Genomic DNA, 27,284 nt, shown 5'->3' on the forward strand with positions numbered 1-27,284 from the left:
CCTCGCGCTTCCCTCGCGCTTCCCTCGCGCTTCCCTGCTGCCACCGCCACCATCGTCAGGTGAGTATGGGAGGGGGAGGGCTGCTGACATGTGAGGGGGGAGGGCTGCTGACATGTGAGGAGGGGGAGGGCTGCTGACATGTGAGGAGGGGGAGGGCTGCTGACATGTGAGGAGGGGGAGGGCTGCTGACATGTGAGGAGGGGGAGGGCTGCTGACATGTGAGGAGGGGGAGGGCTGCTGACATGTGAGGAGGGGGAGGGCTGCTGACATGTGAGGAGGGGGAGGGCTGCTGACATGTGAGGGGGGAGGGCTGCTGACATGCGAGGAGGGGGAGGGCTGCTGACATGCGAGGAGGGGGAGGGCTGCTGACATGTGAGGAGGGGGAGGGCTGCTGACATGTGAGGAGGGGGGGGCTGCTGACATGTGAGGAGGGGGAGGGCTGCTGACATGTGAGGGGAGGAGGGCTGCTGACATGTGAGGAGGGGGAGGGCTGCTGACATGTGAGGGGGGAGGGCTGCTGACATGTGAGGAGGGGGGGGGCTGCTGACATGTGAGGGGAGGAGGGCTGCTGACATGTGAGGGGGGAGGGCTGCTGACATGTGAGGGGGGAGGGCTGCTGACATGTGAGGGGAGGAGGGCTGCTGACATGTGAGGAGGGGGAGGGCTGCTGACATGTGAGGAGGGGGAGGGCTGCTGACATGTGAGGGGAGGAGGGCTGCTGACATGTGAGGAGGGGGAGGGCTGCTGACATGTGAGGAGGGGGAGGGCTGCTGACATGTGAGGAGGGGGAGGGCTGCTGACATGTGAGGAGGGGGAGGGCTGCTGACATGTGAGGAGGGGGAGGGCTGCTGACATGTGAGGAGGGGGAGGGCTGCTGACATGTGAGGAGGGGGAGGGCTGCTGACATGTGAGGAGGGGGAGGGCTGCTGACATGTGAGGAGGGGGAGGGCTGCTGACATGTGAGGAGGGGGAGGGCTGCTGACATGTGAGGAGGGGGAGGGCTGCTGACATGTGAGGAGGGGGAGGGCTGCTGACATGTGAGGAGGGGGAGGGCTGCTGACATGTGAGGAGGGGGAGGGCTGCTGACATGTGAGGAGGGGGAGGGCTGCTGACATGTGAGGGGGGAGGGCTGCTGACATGTGAGGAGGGGGAGGGCTGCTGACATGTGAGGGGGGAGGGCTGCTGACATGAGAGGAGGGGGAGGGCTGCTGACATGTGAGGGGGGAGGGCTGCTGACATGTGAGGGGGGAGGGCTGCTGACATGTGAGGGGGCTAGGGCTGCTGACATGTGAGGGGGGAGGGCTGCTGACATGTGAGGGGGGAGGGCTGCTGACATGTGAGGAGGGGGAGGGCTGCTGACATGTGAGGGGGGAGGGCTGCTGACATGTGAGGGGGGAGGGCTGCTGACATGTGAGGAGGGGGAGGGCTGCTGACATGTGAGGAGGGGGAGGGCTGCTGACATGTGAGGAGGGGGAGGGCTGCTGACATGTGAGGGGGGAGGGCTGCTGACATGTGAGGGGAGGAGGGCTGCTGACATGTGAGGAGGGGGAGGGCTGCTGACATGTGAGGGGGGAGGGCTGCTGACATGCGAGGAGGGGGAGGGCTGCTGACATGCGAGGAGGGGGAGGGCTGCTGACATGTGAGGAGGGGGAGGGCTGCTGACATGTGAGGAGGGGGGGGCTGCTGACATGTGAGGAGGGGGAGGGCTGCTGACATGTGAGGAGGGGGAGGGCTGCTGACATGTGAGGGGGGAGGGCTGCTGACATGTGAGGGGGGAGGGCTGCTGACATGTGAGGAGGGGGAGGGCTGCTGACATGTGAGGAGGGGGAGGGCTGCTGACATGTGAGGGGGGAGGGCTGCTGACATGTGAGGAGGGGGAGGGCTGCTGACATGTGAGGGGGGAGGGCTGCTGACATGTGAGGGGGGAGGGCTGCTGACATGTGAGGAGGGAGAGGGCTGCTGACATGTGAGGAGGGGGAGGGCTGCTGACATGTGAGGAGGGGGAGGGCTGCTGACATGTGAGGAGGGGGAGGGCTGCTGACATGTGAGGAGGGGGAGGGCTGCTGACATGTGAGGAGGGTTAGGGCTGCTGACATGTGAGGAGGGGGGAGGGCTGCTGACATGTGAGGAGGGGGAGGGCTGCTGACATGTGAGGGGGGAGGGCTGCTGACATGTGAGGAGGGGGGGGCTGCTGACATGTGAGGGGAGGAGGGCTGCTGACATGTGAGGGGGGAGGGCTGCTGACATGTGAGGGGGGAGGGCTGCTGACATGTGAGGGGAGGAGGGCTGCTGACATGTGAGGAGGGGGAGGGCTGCTGACATGTGAGGAGGGGGAGGGCTGCTGACATGTGAGGAGGGGGAGGGCTGCTGACATGTGAGGGGAGGAGGGCTGCTGACATGTGAGGAGGGGGAGGGCTGCTGACATGTGAGGAGGGGGAGGGCTGCTGACATGTGAGGAGGGGGAGGGCTGCTGACATGTGAGGAGGGGGGGCTGCTGACATGTGAGGAGGGGGAGGGCTGCTGACATGTGAGGGGAGGAGGGCTGCTGACATGTGAGGGCTGCTGACATGTGAGGAGGGGGAGGGCTGCTGACATGTGAGGAGGGGGAGGGCTGCTGACATGTGAGGGGGGAGGGCTGCTGACATGTGAGGAGGGGGAGGGCTGCTGACATGTGAGGAGGGGGAGGGCTGCTGACATGTGAGGAGGGGGAGGGCTGCTGACATGTGAGGAGGGGGAGGGCTGCTGACATGTGAGGAGGGGGGGGCTGCTGACATGTGAGGAGGGTGAGGGCTGCTGACATGTGAGGGGGGGGAGGGCTGCTGACATGTGAGGAGGGGGAGGGCTGCTGACATGTGAGGAGGGGGAGGGCTGCTGACATGTGAGGAGGGGGAGGGCTGCTGACATGTGAGGGGGGGAGGGCTGCTGACATGTGAGGAGGGGGAGGGCTGCTGACATGTGAGGAGGGGGAGGGCTGCTGACATGTGAGGAGGGGGGGGCTGCTGACATGTGAGGAGGGGGGGGGCTGCTGACATGTGAGGAGGGGGAGGGCTGCTGACATGTGAGGAGGGGGAGGGCTGCTGACATGTGAGGAGGGGGAGGGCTGCTGACATGTGAGGAGGGGGAGGGCTGCTGACATGTGAGGAGGGGGAGGGCTGCTGACATGTGAGGAGGGGGAGGGCTGCTGACATGTGAGGAGGGGGAGGGCTGCTGACATGTGAGGAGGGAGGACTGTTGACATGTGAGCTGGGGGGCTGCTGATATGAGCTGTGGGGTGCTGCTGTGGGAGGCTGCTGAAATGGGCTGTGGGGCCCGACTCTATTTTCCTTGTGAGGTGGGAGAGTGGTGTGAGGTGCAGGGGGCGGAGAGTGACGTGAGGTGCAGGGGGAGAGTGATGTGAGGTGCAGGGGGGGAGAGTGATGTGAGGTGCAGGGGGGGAGAGTGATGTGAGTTGCAGGGGGGGGGTGAGTGGTGTGAGGTGCAGGGGGGGAGAGTGATGTGAGTTGCAGGGGGGGGAGATGATGTGAGTTGCAGGGGGGGGGTGAGTGGTGTGAGTTGCAGGGGGGGAGAGTGATGTGAGTTGCAGGGGGGAGAGTGGTGTGAGTTGCAGGGGGGAGAGTGATGTGAGTTGCAGGGGGGGAGAGTGATGTGAGTTGCAGGGGGGGAGAGTGATGTGAGTTGCAGGGGGGGGAGAGTGATGTGAGTTGCAGGGGGGGAGATTGATGTGAGGTGCAGGGAGGGGAGAGTGATGTGAGGTGCAGGGAGGGGAGAGTGATGTGAGGTGCAGGGGGGAGAGTGATGTGAGGTGCAGGGGGGAGAGTGATGTGAGGTGCAGGGGGGGAGTGATGTGAGGTGCAGGGGGGGAGGAATGATGTGAGGTGCAGGGGGGGAATGATGTGAGGTGCAGGGGGGTGGGATGTGTGTGGTGTGCAGGTGGTATTGTGTGTTTGATGTGGAGGGGGAGTATTATGTGTATGGGTGAGGGGGAGAGATGGGGGTATGAGAGATTGATTGGGAGTCTCGCAAAGGTTGATGATGGGTTTTGGGGGAGATATGATAATGATGATGATGATGATGATGATGAAGGGTGCTGGGGGAGATATAGGAGGATGATGATGAGAGGTGCTGGAGGAGAGATGATGATGCTGATGATGATGATGATTTTACCCGTGCGGCCCAAATCTTTTTTCCTTGGAGCAGTTCGGCACTTCTCACTGTACAAGTTGTGCAGGCCAGAAATAAAAGATATAACCTTTCCCTGTCAAAAGAACTTGCAACACATACACAGCGTCATAGGTCCCTCTGGCAGTGAACGGGCTAAAAAAAGCAGTGATGGGATATTCTCAAAGCCCACAAAATGAGAGTTACTGCTGTGAATGAAGGTGCAGAGAATTTCCATACATTCCGACCCGCAAAATGTCCTATTCTCTTCAGCCAAACTTTAATGTTAAAGAATCCTCCACAGACCACTGTCAAATCTCCCCTGTTTCCATTCTCTGGTGCATACCCCGCTGATCTCTAAACAATCCTAACAAACAATAGGAGGTTCAGCTGCCTGGAAAATGGTTTCCCTATGGTGTTTAGAGGGGCAGTAGAGTGTGAATCTCCCTAATTCTGAAGAACTCCAGTATTGTTTGTGGAACCCAGTCTCTATGGGATAACAGGATGCGGCAAGCGTTCAACTCACTATGGCTTCATGCGGCAGTATGTTCATTTTAAAGCCAGGGTTGAGATGAGAAGCTTTCAAAACTGAAACGCTCATTTCAAATATGAAGAGCAGCTGCTTTGCTGCGGGTTTAGGATGCCAGCTTACAGAGAAAACTTCCGTTCTCAAGTGGTATGTTATAGGTGAAAGTCCAGTACATGTTTCACAGAACATTGATGGCCTTCTCCTTATACTGTAGACATATTCTCTGAAGCCTGACAACAGATTATAAACATACTGTAGTGCTGAGAGCTGTGCTGAATATGAAAGCAGACACACACTACAAAATAACTACTACTAGCTGAACAAATGACCAACTTATGTGTCATGTAATTCAGGATAACCACAGAAAAGCAGACCCATTCGATGTCTAGTTTTCACAGAAACATACAGTGCAAACTTATAAGCAATGATTGAAAAGTAAATTTGCTTTGTCAGAGGAACACTTCACAGAGCCTGTGCCTAGGGTTGCCAGGTGGCTTCTCCAAAAATACTTGACACAATGGTGAAAGGTGCGACGTGCCACCCACGCACACACCATGCTCTTTCCTCCTCTCCTTGGCCCCACCCCCAGGCTCCTGACACCACCTCCTGATTGGCTGCTGCTGGGTAATGTAGCCAATCAGGGTGGAGGAAGCTGCCCAGCCCCCTAGAAACAGCCCTGCTCAGGGAAATCCTGTGCGCCCTCCTCCACCTCCCCCCCCCCCCCCCCCCAAGCCAGCCAGGCACCATGTCCAGAGAGGTAATAGAGGTAATACATGTCTAGAATCTCATCTTTTACTGGCCAGAATGTCCAAATACAGGAAAGTCTGGTTCAATACTGGACACCTGGCAACCCCACCTGTACCGTTACATCCGACACGCTCACCTTTCCAAAACAAAATTAATGGTAGTTTCAGGAAGTCCGTAGAAAAAAAAAGAAAAAAAAAAAAAGAGTACAGCTTTATTTCCAAAGGTTTGAATTTACAAATATATATGCACACGCTATACAAGTACACTGTATATAGTATAATGGACACAGCTCACTACCCAATGACGCTGCTTAGTATTTCATGTGAAACCTCTCGCACGCTTAAAGGAGGCACGAGGGGAGGAAACGCTGTGAATTCACTTTACATCGGAATTTTTTTTGCAGAGCTTCCTATATATTTTTTCAATTATATCTGTCGTATTGAAGTCCACAGGAGCGCTGTTTTTCGTATATGTTTTACCTTTACCAGAAGAAAAGGATAACTCAAGAGTGTGTGTGTGTGTGTGTCAATCACGGAGCATGTGAAATATCTGCAGATAACATCCCACCTCTAAGTATGCCCTAAACATTATTCACTCCGCTGCAACGTCACATTTGTATTCATCTTGTTGAGTGCACTGTATGTAATGAAGAAAAATGGCCCCTTTACTAGAAGTTTAAATGATGGAGTGGGGCGGGGGGGGGGGAAGAACCATGTGTGATAAATTTGGGATGGGAAAGCTATTTGAGAAATAATTCTGCCTTTTCATTTTATTCTGCAAAAAATAATAATCCCCAAGTAGCTCTGCAGACACACTAAAGCAGGGGTCTGCAAACAACGACCCGGGGGCCACATCAGGCCCCTCACAAGATTTTATGCGGCCCGCAGCAACTAGAAATCTATATATTTTTGCTCATTATATATAATTTCTCACTGTAAGCACGGGCATCCTTTCTTTGTAATAGTCACATTTCTCTTTTCTTCTCAATCATATTATGCTAATTACCCCAAAAAGATCCAAATAAAACGTATTCATTCATTTATAAATTATATAAATATATAAAACGTATAAAAAAAGATTTTTTTTCTTTGGCCCGCGAAAATGTGTAGAATATACGATGTGTCCCTCGTACTGAAAAGTTTGGAGACCGCTGCACTAAAGGATAAGCAACATCCCACAAAGTGCTGCAAATGGCATCCAGTGAAAGCTGCAGTTTACTTATTAGGAGAAACAAAAATGGTGGTGCCCGGCACTCACTGACGAGTGGAAAGAAAACGTCAAAGCAGATCTGCCAAAAGTAATCCAGTTAATGTGAGATTAGAGCGAAAAAAAGCACAAAGTATATCACTTGAAAAATGTTAAACACAAAAGCAGCACATTGTACTATAGGCGTTCTCAGTGAAATGCTGAAAGGTAAACACACAGGGACAGGGAGAGGGAAAGTCAAACATGGAAAATAGGGGGGCAACGTTTCGGGGTAATGACCCCTTCCCACAGGAAAATAGGGGGGCAACGTTTCGGGTAATGACCCCTTCCCACAGGTTAAAAAGACCTATGGTACTTCCCTATACCCTGTGTACACATATAATTCCCAATCCTAAATAAAGTACAAGCAAGTTCCAACTAAACGGGCTAAAGTACCAATAAGTAAAAAAGAAAGTGAAAAGTCCAGCACAATAGAGCACAATAAAGCACAAAGTTCATATTAAGCTCAGAGGGAGATAATATGGAGTACACTGCTCTAGATTAAGCCGTGGTCTTGCCTCTCTGAATCTTCTGCTGCTGCCATCAGATAATGGCTACATTTAGTTATTGTTGTACAAATGTAACATAGTACATTGTGCTATTTAATATGCTATTTTCCATTTATTTTTATGAGGTTACAATCCAGAGCTACAGTATCAGCCTAAAAAATCAGACTTTTGACAAATTAAGATGGCTGCCCTTTTCCCCAAAGATGTCAATGCGTTGCAGCTTGCATGATTAATGCTTATTTTAGCATTTCTAATGACCACTTTAAACGAGGCCATCAGAAAAGTAGCCAAAGAAAATGACCTATGCAAAGAAATAAAGCAAAACTGGCTAGTGCTGTGCCATGAAATAATACCTAAAAATCAACGTCCAGCAGACATACACCACCTCACATCTCCATATAAGAGAGGCATATGGTCACTGATAAACATGTCACCTTGTTTACGTTCAGCAAACCATGTGCTGAAGAGCAAGACCATCACACGGGACATGTAACATACAATTATTTTTTTTAATCGTTTTTGGTTTTGTATAAAACTTTTGAATGGAGTCCCAATAACAATGATAACGCCCGTTGCCAGCGATAAGCATTGGGGTCATTACAATGGGACATAATGATCTAATGCACGGTATGAAAAAAATACTTACAAAGAAAGAGAGACTATATTGATCTTTGAACAACCAGTCTAGCTATTAGGATTTGGCCATGTGTAGCTTACTGAAGGAGTAGAAGCTATAGCAAGGTCGGTGACCACTTAAATGAGCAATCCGACCCATTTCTTTCTTGATTTTATTTTAAATACAGGATTGCAGCAGGGGGTCTCCGGAGCTAAACCCCATTCATTTCTGCTCCAGTGACCACCTACTTCCAGAGATACTCACCTCTGTAAGGGGCGCCAGTATCTCCTGCTGTTTTCAGCTTCCTCGTCACGAGGGCCAATAGGAAGCCGAAGCTGATGACATCACAGCTTTCTACTGCAGGGCCCGGGAGCTTTGAAAAGCAGCCATATAGTGAACCCTGGAGTGGCTACCGGCACCCACTACAGAGGTAAGTGCCTCTGTAAGCAGGGAGTCGCCAGAGCTCAAATGAATGGGGTTCACCTCTGGAGACCCCCTGCTTCAATCCTGTATTAAAAAAAGAAAAGAAAAAACATCTTGGATTGCCTCTTTTTTTTTGTGTAAATTATTTATAATCTATATTTTTATAACATTTAACATGTACAAAACAATGCAACACAACTTAAACCACGTCAGGGTTTTTACACTTTTCACTCTCAGTCAGCCATACTCAGACTTGTTGTGTAGTATTGTATAAACCAAGTTATATATTAGGCCACGGGCATGGCCAGCGCTGAGCCGCTGAGCCGCTCTCACGCGTGTCAGTGAGCCCCTGCAGCTGCAATGAGAGCGGCTTTAGCAGGGGCTCGCGCACGCTTCCGCAGACGTGAGGAGGCGTAGCACCTAAAAAAAAATTCGTTTGCGCGCTGAGGGGAGCGGAGGGCCGGTCACGTGAGCCAGCTCCGTGACGTCAGTGGCCCGCCCCCAGACGGCGCGCGTAGTAAGGACAGGGAAAGCACCCGCTTTCCCTCAGCCGCCGCACGACTGGTCTCTAGGGTCTCAGCCTTAGGCCTGGGACATAGTGCCTCTCAAACGTGCTGAGGCGCGCTGAGGCTCAGGGAAAGCGGTGCTTTCCCTGGCCTTACACAGCGCGCAATCCGGGGGCGGGCCAGTGACGTCACGGAGCTGGCTCGCCCTCATTGGGCGAACCGCTCACGTGACCGGCCCTGCGCTCCGGCAAGCGGGGAAATTTCAAGACGCCGTCAGACACACGCTTCCCCAAGCGTGCTGACGCGCGCGCGAGCCCCTGCTAAAGCCGCTCTCATTGCGGCTGCAGGGGCTCAGTGCCGAGCAGCAGCACGGCTCAGCACAGGTCAGCGCATAAGCGCTGACCATGTCCCAGGCCTTAGAGTACCGGATATACAATAACACATTAACTGACAGAATTGATACTAATAAAAACAAACATAAAACCATCAAAGTGACACAAATAAAAAACTAAATACTTATTCAAAGATAAAATAAACTAGAAACAAGTCAATCCCATAAATATTAGTCCGGGTTATCCTTATTATCACTATGGCAAATGTGTCCACTTTCCGATCCTCTCACGGTGTTCTATTATCAGTAAACTCTGACCATGGCAGCCAAAGGCGTTCACATTGTAACCTAGTGTCAGTGGTTATCCTTGATTATTGTTCCATTTTTCATAACCTCCCATACACTCGACTCCCATTGTCCCATAGTGGGTGCCTCCATCTTTTTCCAATTGGCAGTGATGGCACATCTTGCTGCATTTAGAATCTGTATTAATAGAGATTTCCTAATTCTGTGCCCCTTGACCTGTTCTCTGTTTAGCAATAAAATACTCAGGTCTTTGGGGATTCTAATCTTGGGAATATAAAAAATCTGCTGTAATATCATATCCCAAAACCGCTCTAGTATCTTACACTCCCACCAGATATGAAGCATTGTTCCCACCTCCTCACAACCTCTCCAGCACTTATTGGAAGTTCCTGGGTAGCATGGATTGCCTGTTTAATGTATTACGGAAAGAGGTGCACAAAAGGCATCACCATTGGTAACCCCTTTTCTGATACTCTAGTCTAGCACATGGATCCGAGTACCATATGTGCGATTTATGGCTCATTCCAGGATCTGAAATCAGACAGTATCTTATCTGTAGAAATACAATTCAATATAGCCCAATAACACTGCACAGCCATCTCGAGATCTGTAAAACACTCCTATACCGTAAAAATCTTTCAGTGCATACTGTGGACTAAAATACTCAGATGGAAAATCACTGCTCTTTGCAGTCGGCAGTGTTTTGTGTTTAATAGACCCTCAATAACCTGAGGGTAATCACAAACTGCGGGTGCTTCCCAATACAAAAGAAGTTTGGAAACTGGATTAAAGCAAAAAGGCTGTCCCTTTAATCCTGTACACAATCTTATTTTTAGAACTGTTTTTGGAAGAAGTTACCAACAAGCTGTGCATCACCGGTATCATTGTATGTAACAGCAACATCTGCAAGTACAAGGGATACGGTTTTAACCAGCCAAGAAGATAAAAAAATAAAAAAAAGACAATGTACAGTAACTAGATGTTCTTAACATCTGAACTTTAACTAATAACAAAACAGTATTATTTAAATGTAAACAGTGCTGACACAAATATAATTAAAAGATGAACGCCTTCAAAGTGAAGAAAAATAAATAAAATCATGTAAGGTGCTGCAGGAACTTTAGGCAGGCGAAATCCGATTTCAGTATTTATTTTCATGTCTTGTGCCGTCTATAAGAAAGCGTTGTGAAAAGTACTTCAACTTCGTGCACAGTTCTCAAACGTGGGGCTCGTTCCTTTTTATTATGCATTCCAACGCCCAACTTTAAGTGTGCACGTGAATAGGAGAAACAGCATCATGAAGTGTGCGCCCCGAATACAGGAATACAAAGCCAATACCAAGCGTTCCTCAAACAAGATGCGTTGGAAGCTGTTAATACCTTGCTGGCAATGTGGCGGCCATTCAGGAATTTTTATGAAGTGACAAGCTTAAAAAAAAACTATGCAAGCCCTGAAGGTACGTATTAGGAGAGAAGTTTAAACAAACGCTCTCTCTGCTCAGTCCTTCAATGTTTAGCAGACACGACCACAGTTGTGGATGTAATCAAAAAGTCATAGTTCTGTACCAGGTGTTTGAAAACGTAAGATCCACACTGCATGCAACCTCGTACACTTACTTAAAACATCGGGGTTTTTTTTACCATTTTAATTCTTTTGTTTTCTTATGGGGTTTTTTTTTTTTTTTTTAATTCTGCAATACTTTTTTTTTTGTATTATTCTTCCTACAAATCTACAACATGTTTAAAAAACAACACTCAAAAAAAAAAAATCGATATCCGATTATAGTTATAAAAGCATTCCAATACTGTACTTTTTTTGAGAAGGGGAACGAGAGTTTATTGGATTGTGACCCGCAGCTTATGGTTGGCAATTTTGGGACGCAATAGCAGGGAATCAACCTTGGTAAAATAAGCAGTGTCCTCAAGTCACCAATCGATTAAGGATTTTCAGCAACAACTCAGCATCTATGTATGTATGTATGTATATCTTTATTTATATAGCACCATTAATATACAGCAGTAATACACATGACAATCATATAAATAACAAATAATACAAACAACACATAATGGAAAGAAGTGCTTCAGACATAAAAGTGACACTTAGAAAAAGGAATCCCTGCCCCGAAGAGCTCACAATCTAATTGGTAAGTAGGAAGAACGTACAGAGACAGTAGGAGGGTGTTCTGGTAAGTGCGTCTGCAAGGGGTCAAGGTCGATGTTGAGGTGTAAAGTATCAGCCACTGAGCTACTCATAAGCTTCGATAAGGAGGGTGCCAGCGAGATACTGAGGGGAAGGGCCTTCCGGAGGTGTGGGGCAGTCAGTGAGAAAGGTTTAAGGCGGGAGAGGGCTTTAGACACGAAAGGGTTAGAGAGAAGATTGTTTGCGTGGAAATGCCATACCACGGGCTGCTTCCTCTGCTTTCCATGGCTGTGGCCAAATGTTTTCCTTTTCCCCCACAAATGAGAAGATACCCATTTATCGCCTGGGAATGGGGATCATAACGGAGGTGACGCCTACCTGGCATCTATAGGTTGGAGGGATGATTAAAAATACATTTATTTGATTGTATAGCAACAGCAGCGGTATTCAACTCCAGTCCTCAGGACCCCCTAACAGGTAAGGTTTTCCGGAAATCCCAGCTTCAGCACAGGTGTTTCAATCAGATGCTCAGATGAAGACCGAGCCTCTGCGCCACCTGTACTGAAACAGGAACAGATTGAGCTACCTGTGCTGAAACAGGAACAGATTGAGCCACCTGTACTGAAACAGGAACAGATTGAGCCACCTGTACTGAAACAGGAACAGATTGAGCTACCTGTGCTGAAACAGGAACAGATTGAGCTACCTGTGCTGAAACAGGAACAGATTGAGCTACCTGTGCTGAAACAGGAACAGATTGAGCCACCTGTGCTGAAACAGGAACAGATTGAGCTACCTGTGCTGAAACAGGAACAGATTGAGCTACCTGTGCTGAAACAGGAACAGATTGAGCCACCTGTGCTGAAACAGGAACAGATTGAGCTACCTGTGCTGAAACAGGAACAGATTGAGCTACCTGTGCTGAAACAGGAACAGATTGAGCCACCTGTGCTGAAACAGGGCTATCCTGAAAACCTTACCTGTTGGGGGGGCTTGAGGACTGGGGTTGAGCACCCCATGGTTACTGTAAAATAAGGGACAGAACTTATTTGACAGTTGGGCTCGTGAGGAAAGGTTAAGGCAACCAGTTTGTGGTAAACTTTGATGAAGTTTCCCTCCCCCCCATCCCTATTCAAAAAATAACAAATTCAAAGATGGGTGTGTTTTATGGTGTGTTATTGTCACAGCGGCGGGGTTCCTTGCCAGCAGGAGAGAATTTTAAGAAAAGGACATGTTGATGTTGCCACTGTGGCACCTAGGAAGGGAGTAGCAACACAGCATGCGGCGTGGGTTGTTCGAACCTTTGGTTTATTACAGTGTACGTGCCCACTTGGCAGTAGTGTCAGTGGCTGGCATGGGGTTGATATGTTAAATATGTTAATGTGTGAAATGGCTGGCAAGGAATGGATGTTTTGTTAATAAATGCTGTGGCCGTTTCCTTCCAGAATTTGGTGTCCGTGTTTTGTGTGTGTTTTGGGTGGGACGGCCTGTTTTGAAGAGTAATCCGGCAGCATCAGGAGAATTCCATGGGGACTGAAGTGTCAAGGAACAACAGCAAGGTAACCTGGGGGAACGACAAGCATGGTCCAAGAACAGGTCTTGCCAATGTGTGAAGAACTTCAAACCAGAGAAGCTTCACATTACATTCTGAAACCATCTGTTTTGCCCATCAAAACATTAAGGAGAGAAATCTTTAGAACAGGCCCTACGCCGACTTATTTCTTAGCCCCGTGCTCCCAGAAGGCAGTGACAGAGTTAAAGGAGGAATTTACACTGCAGTGTGAGAACTGCAGATTTTTTATTTTCATTATTTACTACTTCAGGGAGCCTGCAAAAGTCATTTTCCAACACTTGGCAGATCCAATACCAGGCAACAGTGAGCTGCAAGTTAACAGTTATTGGAAGGGAAAGTTAGGCAAATGGGCCCATTTGGCACAATGTGACTTCCGCCCATTAGGCCTGACAGTTTCAAGTAATGCGCAGCGCGTCTTCTCTGGAGAAATAAAAAGGTACGTCAAAGAGAGGGCTAGCAAGCTGAATTAAACATTTATGCAACTATGCGTGGCTTCTGACAGAAAGTTTTAGTACTTACACTTTAAACAAATCTATTTTAGTTCATTACATTTTGGCTGACATGTCAAGAGTAATGACACTTTGTTACAGGCTCTATTTATTGTACGGTTATTTATTTCACGTCATTTTGGCGATTGCAGCTAAAGGTATTATTCCATCTCAACGGTCCCTCTGTCTGCGTATTACAAAACAATATTTTGAAAAAAGAAAAAAAAAACCTAGCTGCAAAGATAATGAAATAATGAAAGACAATATGTAACAGTGAAACAGACTGTCACTGCAGTTTGTTCATTGATTTACCCCATCTTGCCAAATGACACTGCTTTTTCACTCCATAATGCATCAAGCAGCTTCTTTTTCACTCCACTATGCACAGAGAAATATACCAATGTCAATTTCATTGAATTCTGGAGAATTATGTCAGTTTTCCCTCCCTAGCAAAAAAAATAACCACAGTAATAGATCTGCAGAGAAAGGCACTGATGAAACATGCATGGGATCAGTTTATCTTCCAGACTTATGATGTAATATATATACAAACACATAAATATGCTGAGAGAATAATGTAGGGGAAAAGAAACCATTACACCATCACATTAAATGGAAAAAAAAAAAAGATGTATTAGGTAAGTGAATTCTTTACATTACTGCTGCAAAAGAAATGTTAAAACACAGCAGCTCAAAGCACAGTTGTTGCTGTTATTTATTATTGATATACCTGGCCTGGACAGCATACTTCAAGAGTGTTGGTGGGTGTATATTGGAAAGACGGTCTTTAATTAAGCATGATGCAGAAAATGGAAATCCGTGGGGAGTCTGAGAGACTGAGTGCGCTGCACCGCATGAATTACAGAGATATGCATCGCGTGCTACTTTTATTTCACTGGATTTCCACACAACTTTATAAAAAAAAATAAACCTTTCAGCTTCACATTGCTAAGCCAGTATAACCAGCCTCACGCTGGTGAGAGCCCAAAGGTTGAAACAGCTGTCTGTGGGTAGGTTAACTGGCTGTGCATTTTTTTACCCCAGGCTGTGCTGAAAAGCTGTGTATTGCGGCAGGCATAAATTTATAGGGGTCCATGTTAAAATGGATTAGAACCAAAAGGTGACAAGTGTGCGCTAATTTGCATGTCATTTCCCAGAATCCCTGGCTGCAGTAAAAGTACAGTATGCTAAGAGATAACGGGGAAAGACAAGGGTTGCAGACCTGTCAGACATGCATATTTGCTCACAAATTATATTTTTATTTGCTGTAAAAAAATGTAAAAAAAAACATGTCATTAGCGAATGCATTGCAGCAGCAGAACAGACTGGAAAGGCTTTTCGCAGCCTACATTCGTTTTCCCTATTAGCTCCTAACAATGTAACGGTTTCTTTTCCCATACATAAATCCATTCTCCAAGTACAGTAATTACATTTCAGAGTAATTAAAACAAATGACTAATTTTTTTGTCTCCTAATCTAATAAACATATGCTTATAATGTTCGTTTCAAAGAGCTTTGCAGACAAAATGAATACATCAATACAGTTATTACCATAACAGAATTATTATTGATATTCATTTTACCCACCTCAAGAAGATGAAGAAGTTGGATTGGCATATACGCCCGGATCGGAACTGGCAACCTTCAGCTCACAAAGGATTCCTAGAGGCCTGAGCATCCTCTCCAGCGGGACACATGGACAGCAGGACCTATTTAAAATGCTGCAACGCTGCTTCCTACTGCTGGAGAAGAGCTCAGAGCCATGCAAATGAAGAGCACTAAAATATACCCTGGTATGGGGAAGCTGCTTCACCGCACACTGAGTAAGTGCGATAAGGGGAGATTCAGTAAGGAACAAAGAGGAGTATTGCACCTTCGCCGCGGGCATTAATTGCCACTGAAGTCAGTGTCAGTTAATGTGGGATTGCAGGACCATAAACGGCATCGGCCCTTTGTGAATCCCAGCGATAAGAGTATAGTAAAATGGTCACTCGCTCACAAAAGTGCAGTACAAATGTACTAACGCTATGTCCCGATTCCAGAGTCCACGATTCAGTGACGTAAAAAAGCAAAACTCTGTGGAATACATTTTCAACATCTTTTTGGTCTATTTATGCCTTAGAAACAAAATAGGAGCGACCCTTTGAATATAAATCTGTCACCAAGAAAGTGAATGTGAAAGATTGTAAATTAAGTAAATAAAGAAGTAGTTGTTATCTCTAACACACAAACAGACAGACACACCAACCCACACCCACACCCACAACCCAGACACACACAGACACATCAACACCCACCAACACATACCCACCAAGCCACACACAGACACACCAACACCCACCCCCACATACCCACACACACCAACACCCACACCCACATACCCACACACACCAACACCCACACCCACATACCCACACACACCAACACCCACTCACACATACCCACCAACCCACACATACCCACCAACACCCACCAACCCACACCCACACAAACACCAACCTACACACAGACAAACCAACACCCACCCACACATACCTACCAACCCACACATTCCCACCAACCCACGGACACACCAACACATACCCACCAACCCACACCCACACAAACACCAACCCACATACAGACACACCAACACCCACCCACACATACCCACACACACCAACCCACCCACAGAGACACACCAACACCCGCCAACCCACACACACTAACCCAGACACACCAACCAACCCACACCAAACTCATGACTGGACAGTTAATTTAGAGGGTTATTCCCTTTTTCGGAAGGATCGAACACATAGAAGGGGAGGTGGAGTATGTTTATATGTTAAACTGGATCTAAAACCTATTATAAGGGATGATGTCTATGAAGGGAATGATGAAAATGTAGAGACTTTGTGGATAGAAATTAGCAGTGGAGGTAAAAGAATTAAGAAAATGTTTGTGGGAATATGCTATAAACCACCAAATATCTGTGAGATTGAGGAAGCTAAAATACTTTTGCAAATGGAAAAGGCATCAAAACTGGGTGATGTTTGCATAATGGGGGACTTTAATTATCCAGACATAGACTGGGGCAATGAGATTAGAGTTACAACAAAATGAAACAGGTTTTTGGGGGTGCTTAAAGACATTTATATGACCCAAATTATTGAGGAACCAACCAGGAGAGGGGCAACACTGGATTTGGTCATATCAAACAACGTAGAAGTAATAACAAATATTGAAGTCCTGGAACATTTGGGTAACAGTGATCATAACATGGTCTCATTTGAAATAAATGATCAAAAAATAGATTTCTTGGGTTCAACAAAGACCTTAAACTTTAGAAAGGCAGATTTGAATAAACTGAGGTCTAATCTAGTAGTAATACAATGGGATGATGTTTTTGCAGGGAAAAATGTAGAAGATAAATGGGCAGTTTTTAAAACATTGTTAGAAAAGCACACTTATCAGTGCCCTTGGGTAATAAGTATAAAATAAATAAGTCAAAACCAATGTGGCTAAATAAACAGTTAGGGGAGGAAATGGACAAGAAGAGGAAGGTGTTTATATTCTCTAAATCAGAAGGGACAGAGACATCGTATCAGAATTATAAGGAATGTAACAAAAATTGCAAAAGGGCAATCAAATTAGCAAAAATGGATAATGAAAAAAGGATTGCAATAGAAAGTAAAGTCAACCCTAAAAAGTTCTTTAAGTACCTTAATAACAAAAAAATGAGAAAAGAAAATATAGGACCCTTTCAGTGTGAGATGGGTACGCAGATTATTAGAGATAAGGAAAAAGCTGAGGTATTAAACAAATTCTTTGCCTCTGTGTTTACCAGAGAAGAATCAAGTTCAATAGTAGCGCCACAGGAGGAAGCCACAACCTCCATATTAATGAACAATTGGTTAACTGAGGAATTAGTTCATAAGTGACTTGAAACAACTAAAGTAAATAAGGCACCTGGCCCCGATGGCATACATCCAAGAGTTCTCAAGGAGTTAAGCTCAGTAATAGCAAAACCATAATATCTAATATACAAGGACTCCATTTACACAGGCTCAGTACCACAAGATTGGCGTAAAGCAGATGTGGTGCCTATATTTAAAAAGGGAGCTAGATCACACCCGGGAATTACCGACCTGTAAGCCTGACTTCAATAGTAAGGAAACTACTAAGTTTAATACGGGATAACATTCAGGAATACTTAATAGAAAACAAAATTATTAGTAATAGTCAGCATGGATTTATGAAGGATAGATCTTGCCAAACTAACCTTATTTGTTTCTTTGAGGAGGTAAGTAGGAATTTAGACCAGGGTAATGCAGTTGATGTGGTCTGCTTAGATTTTGCAAAGGCTTTTAATACAGTTTCACACAAGAGCTTGGTGAACAAAATAAAGAAAATTGGACTCAGTAATAATATATGCACCTGGATTGAAAACTGGTTAAAGGACAGACAACAGAGGGTTGTCATAAATGGAACTTTTTCAGGTTGGGCTAAAGTCGTGAGTGGAGTACCTCAAGGATCAGTACTGGGACCCCTGCTTTTTAACTTGTTTATTAATGACCTTGAGGTTGGGATCGAGAGCAAAGTCTCCACCTTTGCTGATGATACTAAATTGTGTAAGGTAATAGAATCAGAGCAGGATGTAAATTCTCTTCAGAAGGACTTGGAGAGACTGGAAACGTGGGCAGGTAAATGGCAGATGAGGTTTAATACAGATAAATGTAAGGTTATGCATTTGGAAATACAAGAATAAAAAGGCGACTTACAAATTAAATGGAGATATATTGGGGGAATCCTTGATGGAGAAGGATTTAGGAGTGCTTGTAGACTGCAGGCTTAGCAATAGTGCCCAATGCCATGCAGTAGCTGCAAAGGCAAACAAGATCTTATCTTGCATCAAACGGGCAATGGATGGAAGGGAAGTAAACATAATTATGCCCCTTTACAAAGCATTAGTAAGACCACACCTTGAATATGGAGTACAATTTTGGGCACCAATCCTAAGAAAAGACATTATGGAACTAGAGAGAGTGCAGAGAAGAGCCACCAAATTAATAAAGGGGATGGACATTCTAACTTATGAGGAGAGGCTAACTAAATTAGATTTATTTACATTAGAAAAGAGGCATCTAAGAGGGGATATGATAACTATATGCAAATATATTCGAGGGACAATACAAGGAGCTTTCAACTATTCATCCCACGAGCAGTACTAAGGACTCGGGCCATCTCTTAAGGTTGGAGGAAAGGACATTTCACCAGCAACAAAGGAAAGGGTTCTTTACAGTAAGGGCAGTTAAAATGTGGAATTCATTACCCATGGAGACTGTGATGGCAGATACAATAGATTTGTTCAATAAAGGTTGGACATCTTTTTAGATGGCAAAGGTATACAGGGATATACCAAATAAGTATACATGGGAAGGATGTTGATCCAGGGATTAATCCGATTGCCAATTCTTGGAGTCAGGAAGGAATTCATTTTTCCCCTTAATGGGGTTTTTTGTTTGCCTTCCTCTGGATCAATAAGTAAATATAGATATAGGATAAAGTATCTGTTGTCTAAATTTAGCATAGGTTGAACTTGATGGACCTATGTCTTTTTTCAACCTCATCTACCATGTAACTATATAACCCACACAGACACACCAACACCCACCAACCCACAAGTCCAAGAACACTATCAATTTTTTTATTTTATTTTAAACAGTCTCAAGTAACAGAAAAATGAATCTGGAATTCCATACAGTATACAGTAATACTTCACATTAAAACTGTCGCTAAAGCTTTCACATGGGATTGTATCAACTAAATCCAATATAATCTGTCACTAAATTCAGAAAGCTCACCAAATCGCAAGTTCATTTCGAACGAAGCACCCCTGATACACGTGGACATAAAAAAGGAAATATGTGTCTTTGCTGTGGGATGGCGTTGATAAAGACATAATGATGTGTGGCAGTGTGGGGCAAAACTGAAGGTGCAAACAAATCCAGGCAAGACTAAAAATCAGATGGATCTACATTAGACCAGTAACTGCCCTGAAATCATTGATCATTATCAATGTGAGGGCATAAAAATGCCTATACTGTGCGCTTTCACTAGATGCAAAGCCAAAGCCATAAAGGCACATTTCAGTGGAAATGTAAAACATGCCGAAGCCGTGCAGGGATATCACACACCCTCATTTACTCCTCACGTAATAGAAGTGATTACTGTTCTTGTATATTCTCTATATAAGCACTTGTTAAATGACAGCATAGCTGCACCTAATCAGCAAAAACGACCACAGAACGGAAGGTTGAAAACAATAATTATACAGGTACAGTAGGCACGGATATTAGTAACCATACCCAGTGGAAGTAGTCACAGAAGGTGCACTGTAGAAATGTTTCCTGGAAAAATGATTACCATCACAGGTTTCTGTGGTAGCTGCGCAATTCTTACTTATGGGCCAGCAATTTTACTGCTCCGAAGACTGTGGGGGGATGCAAGAGTCAAGACTTGCTGGTTTCTAACAGCTCGACGAGTACACATTACTATCACAGGAAAAACAGCCGCCAAAAACAGACTAGGTAGCAGAAGCAGTTTGTTTCCTTTACTGCAAGTGTAAAAGATCACCAGTTTCCTCTCCATGAACGTGGGATACAATTGCTTTTGATAGCATTTGTAAAACTGTACTGATTCTCTGCATCAAGTGGTTATTCAGTTGCGGCACTCAGATCCAACTAAAAACTAGAGTGCAGTCTAGAACCCAGAAACAAATACCAGTGCCATATTAAGTCCCCACGTTTACTATCCAAAATACCTTTGAAATATGACGGATGTGTGGAGTAGCTTTATGGTAAAAGCACTGCATTTGAAGCAGGTGAATCCTATTTAAATACTTGTGCCAACTTTCCTTGTAATCTTGGGTAAATCATTTTATCTCCATTTGCCTTGGGCAGCAACATTTAAATTGTAAGCTCTTCTGAGAACATGGTCATTATCCCTGCAAAATCCTGGATACAGCACTGCGTACACTGTCTTTGCTACATATGAAAATGTGTTAATTTGCATTAAATATTTTATGTAGGCTTTAGCGTATCTCCACTTTACTGGAAACTATTAAAATTATGGTTTGCAAAACGGTAAAGTGCTCTTTATTTTGAGAACATATTAAACAAAGTAGCTGAGCTACCATATTTATTTTGTGGGGTCTTCGTCTCGTCGTTGTACAGTACCTCTCTAAGCAATAGTCTTTGTTAACAAGAAGGTCCTCTCTTCCCCATAATACCCGGCTCCCTATTGTTGTTTGGAGGGAGGTGTTGGCATAAGAGACCACCAGTTGGGGTTGCTAAACTAAAGACGCCTCAATGGATGGGAACACTTCCAGCGATGCTCAGTACTGTATCGAATAAGCTCACATTCATTTTCAGGCCAGAAAAATGGGCTGCTGCTTTAATCTCATGGCAGCTGGAGAGCCTGGTAACCCTTAATAATTAGCGGCTAATCATACCATCATATTTTTTTTAACTGAAGAGAAAATCAAAGACGAAGACATAGAAAGCACTCCGTAAATATAACCAACCTCTCAGTCGTGTTTCCTACCTCACCTGCAAGCATTCAGCGGCACGCACACATCATGTGTGCATTAGAATAGGCCAGGAGAATACTTCTTGGCAGCTGCAACAGCCCCTCACAAGCCAGATAAGTTATAGTCATTTATTAAAAGGCCCTAAAACAAACATCAAAAGGGATATATCTTTGCAGTCACATTCAATTCCTCATTGCCTGATGACTAATTTGTAAAGGAGTGTGTAAGTCTTCACAACTAAAGCCAAAATCATTTGAGGATACTTTGATATATTGCCACAAAGGATATGAACAGAGGAGGCAGCAGGAGCAGCAAATGGCCACGTTCCATTAAAAGTGCTAATAAAAGAATAATGGCATGTTCTTGTGCTATGAATAAAGACTCACTCTGCACAAGAGAATACAGAGAAGAGACCACTATCAAAGACTTCAGTGGTTTCTCCTTAGCTTTTGATTGATCTGCCACTGCATATTCTTTAAGTGCTAAAACCCGGAGCTTCGACAGACGAGTGAAAAATGGGCTTCAATATTCAAATTCTACTACGTAGATTTACTGAAATCATAAAAAAGGGATACCGGTAAGATGTATTGCAATGACCACTTAAAGCTCACATCTCATGCCCTCCTGGAGAGGTACTACATAAAAATGCTATCAACCTCTTCACTGCCAAAGGTTCCTTGAATAGTACATTTTTGCGCACCGTCTCAGATGAGCACTTAAGTTGCATTTTGAGTTCGGAAGGTTCCCAATGAAGAGCAATGGCAAATATGCTCACATGGTAGTGAGTGACAAGATTCTCTTTGACTCCAAAGAGCTCGTTGATAACCATATTCTCCATGGGTAATGTAGGTCACTTGTAGGTGGTAGTACCTCTGAATTTTGATACACAAGTTATGTTGCTTTACATTTACATGGTGGGTTCATGGAGAAGCAGAGATGGTGGAGATGAATATTGTGAAGGAATTCAAAATGGATTGAAACAGAATCAAGGGGAAACAAAATATGAAAGAAGCAAGCATTTAATTGGGTATGCGATTTCACAAAAGATAGAAAAATGGGCAGACAATGTCTGTGTTTATATGCAACATCCCTCTCATGACGACTCCTAAATGGAGATGAAACGGCCTTCTCAAGGACAACAGATTTATGTACCGTTTAACCCGTTTTCAAAGAAGTTTGCCTTGATGTATTTGTGCTCAACTCCTGCCACTGCATGCGGCCATAGCTCCCAGGAAACATTTCAAAACATGTTGCAAACGATTGGGGTTAACCTTCATCACACAAGTGCAACCTCGCTGCTTGAAGATTCTCTTACCTTGTGGTCATAGGGGCTGTACGAATGAAAAAGTTGGGACAGCTCCTTGGTTCGCTGTTTTTTCTGAAAATGTTACAACAAACACATCATGGTTATTACACATACTTGAGACAGCAATTTAAGTATGTACATGTTCAAATGTCAAAGTGTGACGTGCTTTTGAAAACAAGTGAACCCATTTCATGATCAAGACCCCTGTGATATGTTACAGAGGTGTGTGCTGCAGGAGATAATTAAACCCAAAGCACTATAGGTGCCTTTGGCACTAGAAAAGTTAACAGAGTAAAATGTTTTGGTATCTGTACATTACAATGCATATCAGCTTTGATAGACTTAACACTGCAATCATAAATCAAGGCATTAAAGTATTCCTAATACTGTATTAAAATATTGTTGTGCACAAACCTTTAATTGAGGATTTTTTTTTTTATCTTTTTTTAATTAAAAATTCACACACGTTATTCCCTTGGATGGCAAGCATTAGCAAAGAAATAATTTGATTTGCTGTCACTTCAAGCAGTTTGAAAGCATTGCTTTGGATAACTGGTTTGACAATGTTCATTAGCATTCCAAATTTACAGTGAATAAGTCTGATTTTTAGCAGCGTCTTACCCCCTACAGTTGCTAGAGTGTCAAGTGGTAACTAAATAACGGCATCCTGTTCCCACAACACAGTTTAAAATATAAAGTCTGTAGTGTGTTCAATGTTCAAGGCTGCAATGCTTCCTAGATTACACAAACAGTGACCCTGAGGAATTCTGTTTCAACTACAATAAGATGAAGCATAGCTGTCACAGCGGCCTTTGATCCTTCTATGGATGCAGGCCAGGATATACTGTACAGTTAGTGGAGCTGTAAACTAGCTACTGTGACTAGTACTGAATTTCCTTTTAGTGTGAAGACCTCCCCTGCTAAAATGTGCCGTCCCCCAAAAAATTATCTACGCTTCCAACGTATCAACATGAAACCCCTTAAAGCAGATTGCCAGCCATATATATTTCCCTAGATTTAATTTAAATATTTCTTTTTAAAAAGGCCAAAAGCCTACAGTTCAGCGCTCCAATTGCAACCTGCTGTTTATTCCCAATTGCTCAACCAAACAGCACAGAGCTGTTCGCGATTCAGATTCTATAGAGACGCAAAGAAGCTGTGTTCTCGTGAGCCGCTCAGATAATACCCTTTGAACTCTAGTGATGTCACAAAATAGAAGGGGATTTAGCAGCCGTGATAACGGACATTATTAGTTTGTTTTTTAGGGAATAAAATGCACAATTAAAAAAATTGTTGGCAGGAAATAGAGAGGTGAAAACAGAGCAGTTATTCTAACCTCTCTTCGAGCTCCTGAGCCAGACCAGGTCTCTTAGGTAACCACCCAACATACTATTTATATGCACATTAGGTGCATTCACCACTGTACAAGTGCATTGGTTATGCCTAAAACCTGCTGTGGCCCTTGGTCCCAGAGAATGTTTGAGAACCACTACTATAGATCATATAGTACTGATTCAACACAAAGACTTGTGTATATACAATACCATTTACAAAATATGTATACAGTAATTATACAGGAATTAATACAATGCAACCAATCTATGCCCATGAAACACAGCAGTTAACCTCATGTGTTAATAGCTGCAAGTGGTCACAACTTTCCCTGTGAAAGGGGAGAAGTGATGACATGTAGAATAACCGTACTATGTTTAGGGGTCACACGTGCGATTTGCACATAGTAACTCTAATAAATATTTTCTAGTAAAAAAAACAAAAAAAAAACCTTACTACATATTTCTGTCAACATACAGTATAGCGCTTCGGTGGGCAACAGGTGGAAAGCATGCAGGGACTTCACCTGCGACCTCCAACTACTGCCTTCTCTCCCCAGTGGGCCCCTGGCAGTCTGCTCTCTCCCTCCTTTTCCCCCCAGTGAAGAGGGCCATTGCTACCAAGGTCAGCTCGCTCACAAATAGTGTCCTGCTCTTCTCCTGTGCTCAACACTAGTCCTGAATGCAAGAGGAGGAGCAGAATAGTATGAATGAGTGCACCAGCATTATGCCGCTGCCTAGAGTGTGTGAGGAGGCCCTCCTGCTCCTTTGTCCCCCGGGAAGAGAAAAAAGGCGCAGCCCACCCCATGTCACCCTTTTTACCTACACCACCCTCTCTTCCCCTCACTCAACAGAGAACGTGCGCACTAAAATAGCCAATGATTTACATTTAGCGAAATCTCATGGTCATTCTTCCCTACTTATCTTACTAGATCTCTCTGCTGCCTTCGATGCTGTTGATCACGCTCTTCTCCTTCATATACTAAACTCTCTTAGTATCCACAACAAAGCTCAATCCTGGTCCTCCTCATAATGTACCTCTCCCATCTCACATTTCCGGTCTCTGTTGCCAACATGTCTTCTGTTGATCTGTCTGTTGGTGTACCTCAGGGCTCTGTTCTGGGACCTCTTTATCTCTCTCTATACACCATCACTTGGTGACCTTATAAACGCTTTTAGCCTCAGGTTTATCTCTATGAAGACGATCCGCAAATATAGCTACCCCTATCCTCACTCCTGCAATCCAGTCCCAAGGCTCTGATTGCCCCCTGGCTATATCCTCGTGGATGGTGCTCCGCCGCCTTACTTGAAAACGAGAGGTAACTCTCAATGTATTACTTCCTGGTAAAATATTTTATAAATAAAGTTAATGTGTCTAAAACTGAACTGTTCATATCTCCCCTTAAACCTGGCCTAATATCCCCTTTACATCATAGTAAATGGTACTATCATCTATCCTGCCATTAAAAAAAGTTGCATAGGAGTTACATTTCACTCTCCATTCACAGCATGGCTAAAATGTGTTGCTTGTTCCTCCTTGATATTGTCAAGATCCGCCTTTGCCTATGTCAATCTACTGCTAAAACTATAATGCGTGCCCTTATCCTCTCCCATCTGGATTATATTAACATACTGCTAACTGGCCTACCTGCCACACAACTTTCTACCAAAACCATCTCTGCTCATGTCCTCCTTAAATCCCTCTCCTGGCTTCACATCAAATTTCCTCCTTACCTTCAAGGCTGTACACTCATCTGCACCTTCCTACTTATCAGCTTTCATCTCTCACTATGCCTCTGCTGGTCTCCTGCGCTCTTCCCAGAACTATCTCCTTTCCACCTCTATTTCTCTTCCCTTAAGCCTTTTTCCCTTAGTGCCACTTACCTGTGGAACTCCCCAAGACTCAGTATATGCCAAACATCTCTTAAATGAACAGCCAAGAATAATGACTACTGTCCCACACCCAGAGTTGCTCCTACTAACCATTGTGGCCAAGCACTGCCATATACTGCACTTATTTCCTCACCTGCTGTCTCTGTAAATCTCCCAACATGCCACATAGATTGCAAGCTCCCCATGGTAGGAATTTCCTGTCCTATTGTCTGACTTTGCTTGCTGCCTTGTGAATTATTCCCTATACTGTATTGCTCTTTTGTAAAGCGCTGAGTACAGCTATGGGTACTATATAAATAAAGATATACATATATGTCACTCTCTCCCCATCCTTCTCACCCCCGCCCATGTTATTAACTCCCTCACATATCACTCTCTCGCCCATGTGTCCTACTGCCTCTGAATATAAAAGGTAATCATTTGTGGCACTTTTGACGGCTCAAGGTCCCAGATGTGGCATTTGTAGCATGTTATGCTGCCCAAACCGGATATATAAACAACAGGAGAATAAGTAGGCCTGGTGAGTGTTTTGTATGTGTGTGTTTGTGGGGCGCATGCTTATAGTGACCTTGAGCAATGCCGGCATCACAATGTATTGGCCTTGAACAATGGACACAGAATGACAGAACATTGCCCTACCTGTATCAAGAATTGCCTTTCAATTTGCATTTCACATACGGCAGGCACGGAGGTAAAAAAAATCTCTGCACAGATTCCTAATTTGCAAGCGAAGTGCTGTCAATTTCCAGAAATGTTCTCCCTTTATTAAATCCGAGTAGGTAATATTTAAACTCGCAGCTTACAAGAGACACAAATCTGGGACACAACACATTGCTCGACTCTACTCAACCACGGACACCATACACATCTCCGGTTTAATGTATTAACCCTTCAGTGGCAGTCGGCTGCACATTTAACTGTCACAGCGCATTAACTGCACTAAAAAGAGAGATTTGTGTTTTGAAAAAAAACAACAGGTTTCTGGTCATTACAGTGTAAATTGTTCTCACCGCCAGGCTTTTAGATGGAAATGACAAGTCTTCATGATTTCAACCTTTCCAGCAGTGTCTTAAAGCCTGTGTATGCAAGTTTAGGAGGGACCCCTACAACTGATTAGCAACGGCTGAAAGAAGGGTTGACATGTGCCCTCCACATATAATTTTAATGTCAATGGGTACAAAATTCAAAGGCGATTAAAAACACAGGACTAAAAGCATAAGCACCACAAATACAAACTGATCTGCACGTATACTCCAAACACAATCATCACTAGAACGGATATGTCATACATGGGCACCTGACCAACTTGAAAAGAATATTGTATCTAAAAATGACAAAAACATAACTGTAGGGCCAATGGATCGACAAATATCCCAGGGTCGGTTTCTAATTACAGTATACCCAACCCACACAAGTAACTTTCAAATTTTTTTTTCTAACTGAAATATTAAAATGCTATACCTAATACAGTTTTTCTAACATTCCTACACCCCCCCTCTCCCCGTCATTCTCTTTGCCCCTCTCTCATTATCCCTCCCCCCCCCCGACATACACACACACAGCACAGTCACAGAAAAAACACACACACACACGGGGGGGGGGGGTCAGAGC

The 27,284-nt window shown here is 44.9% G+C and overlaps 1 protein-coding gene across 2 annotated transcripts in view; it reads right to left on the minus strand.

The window, feature by feature from the left end:
• The window catches only part of CDKAL1 (CDKAL1 threonylcarbamoyladenosine tRNA methylthiotransferase), an 869,422-nt gene that overhangs the window by 165,799 nt on the left and 676,339 nt on the right, over window positions 1-27,284 (minus strand). For both annotated transcript variants that reach the window (XM_075585602.1, XM_075585601.1), the window contains one exon: window positions 22,459-22,521. In XM_075585602.1, the coding sequence (XP_075441717.1) occupies window positions 22,459-22,521 (63 nt within the window). The remainder of the gene's footprint in view (window positions 1-22,458; window positions 22,522-27,284) is intronic.

This window comes from Ascaphus truei, chromosome 2, assembly GCF_040206685.1.
Source record: "Ascaphus truei isolate aAscTru1 chromosome 2, aAscTru1.hap1, whole genome shotgun sequence".
Taxonomy (NCBI): domain Eukaryota; kingdom Metazoa; phylum Chordata; class Amphibia; order Anura; family Ascaphidae; genus Ascaphus; species Ascaphus truei.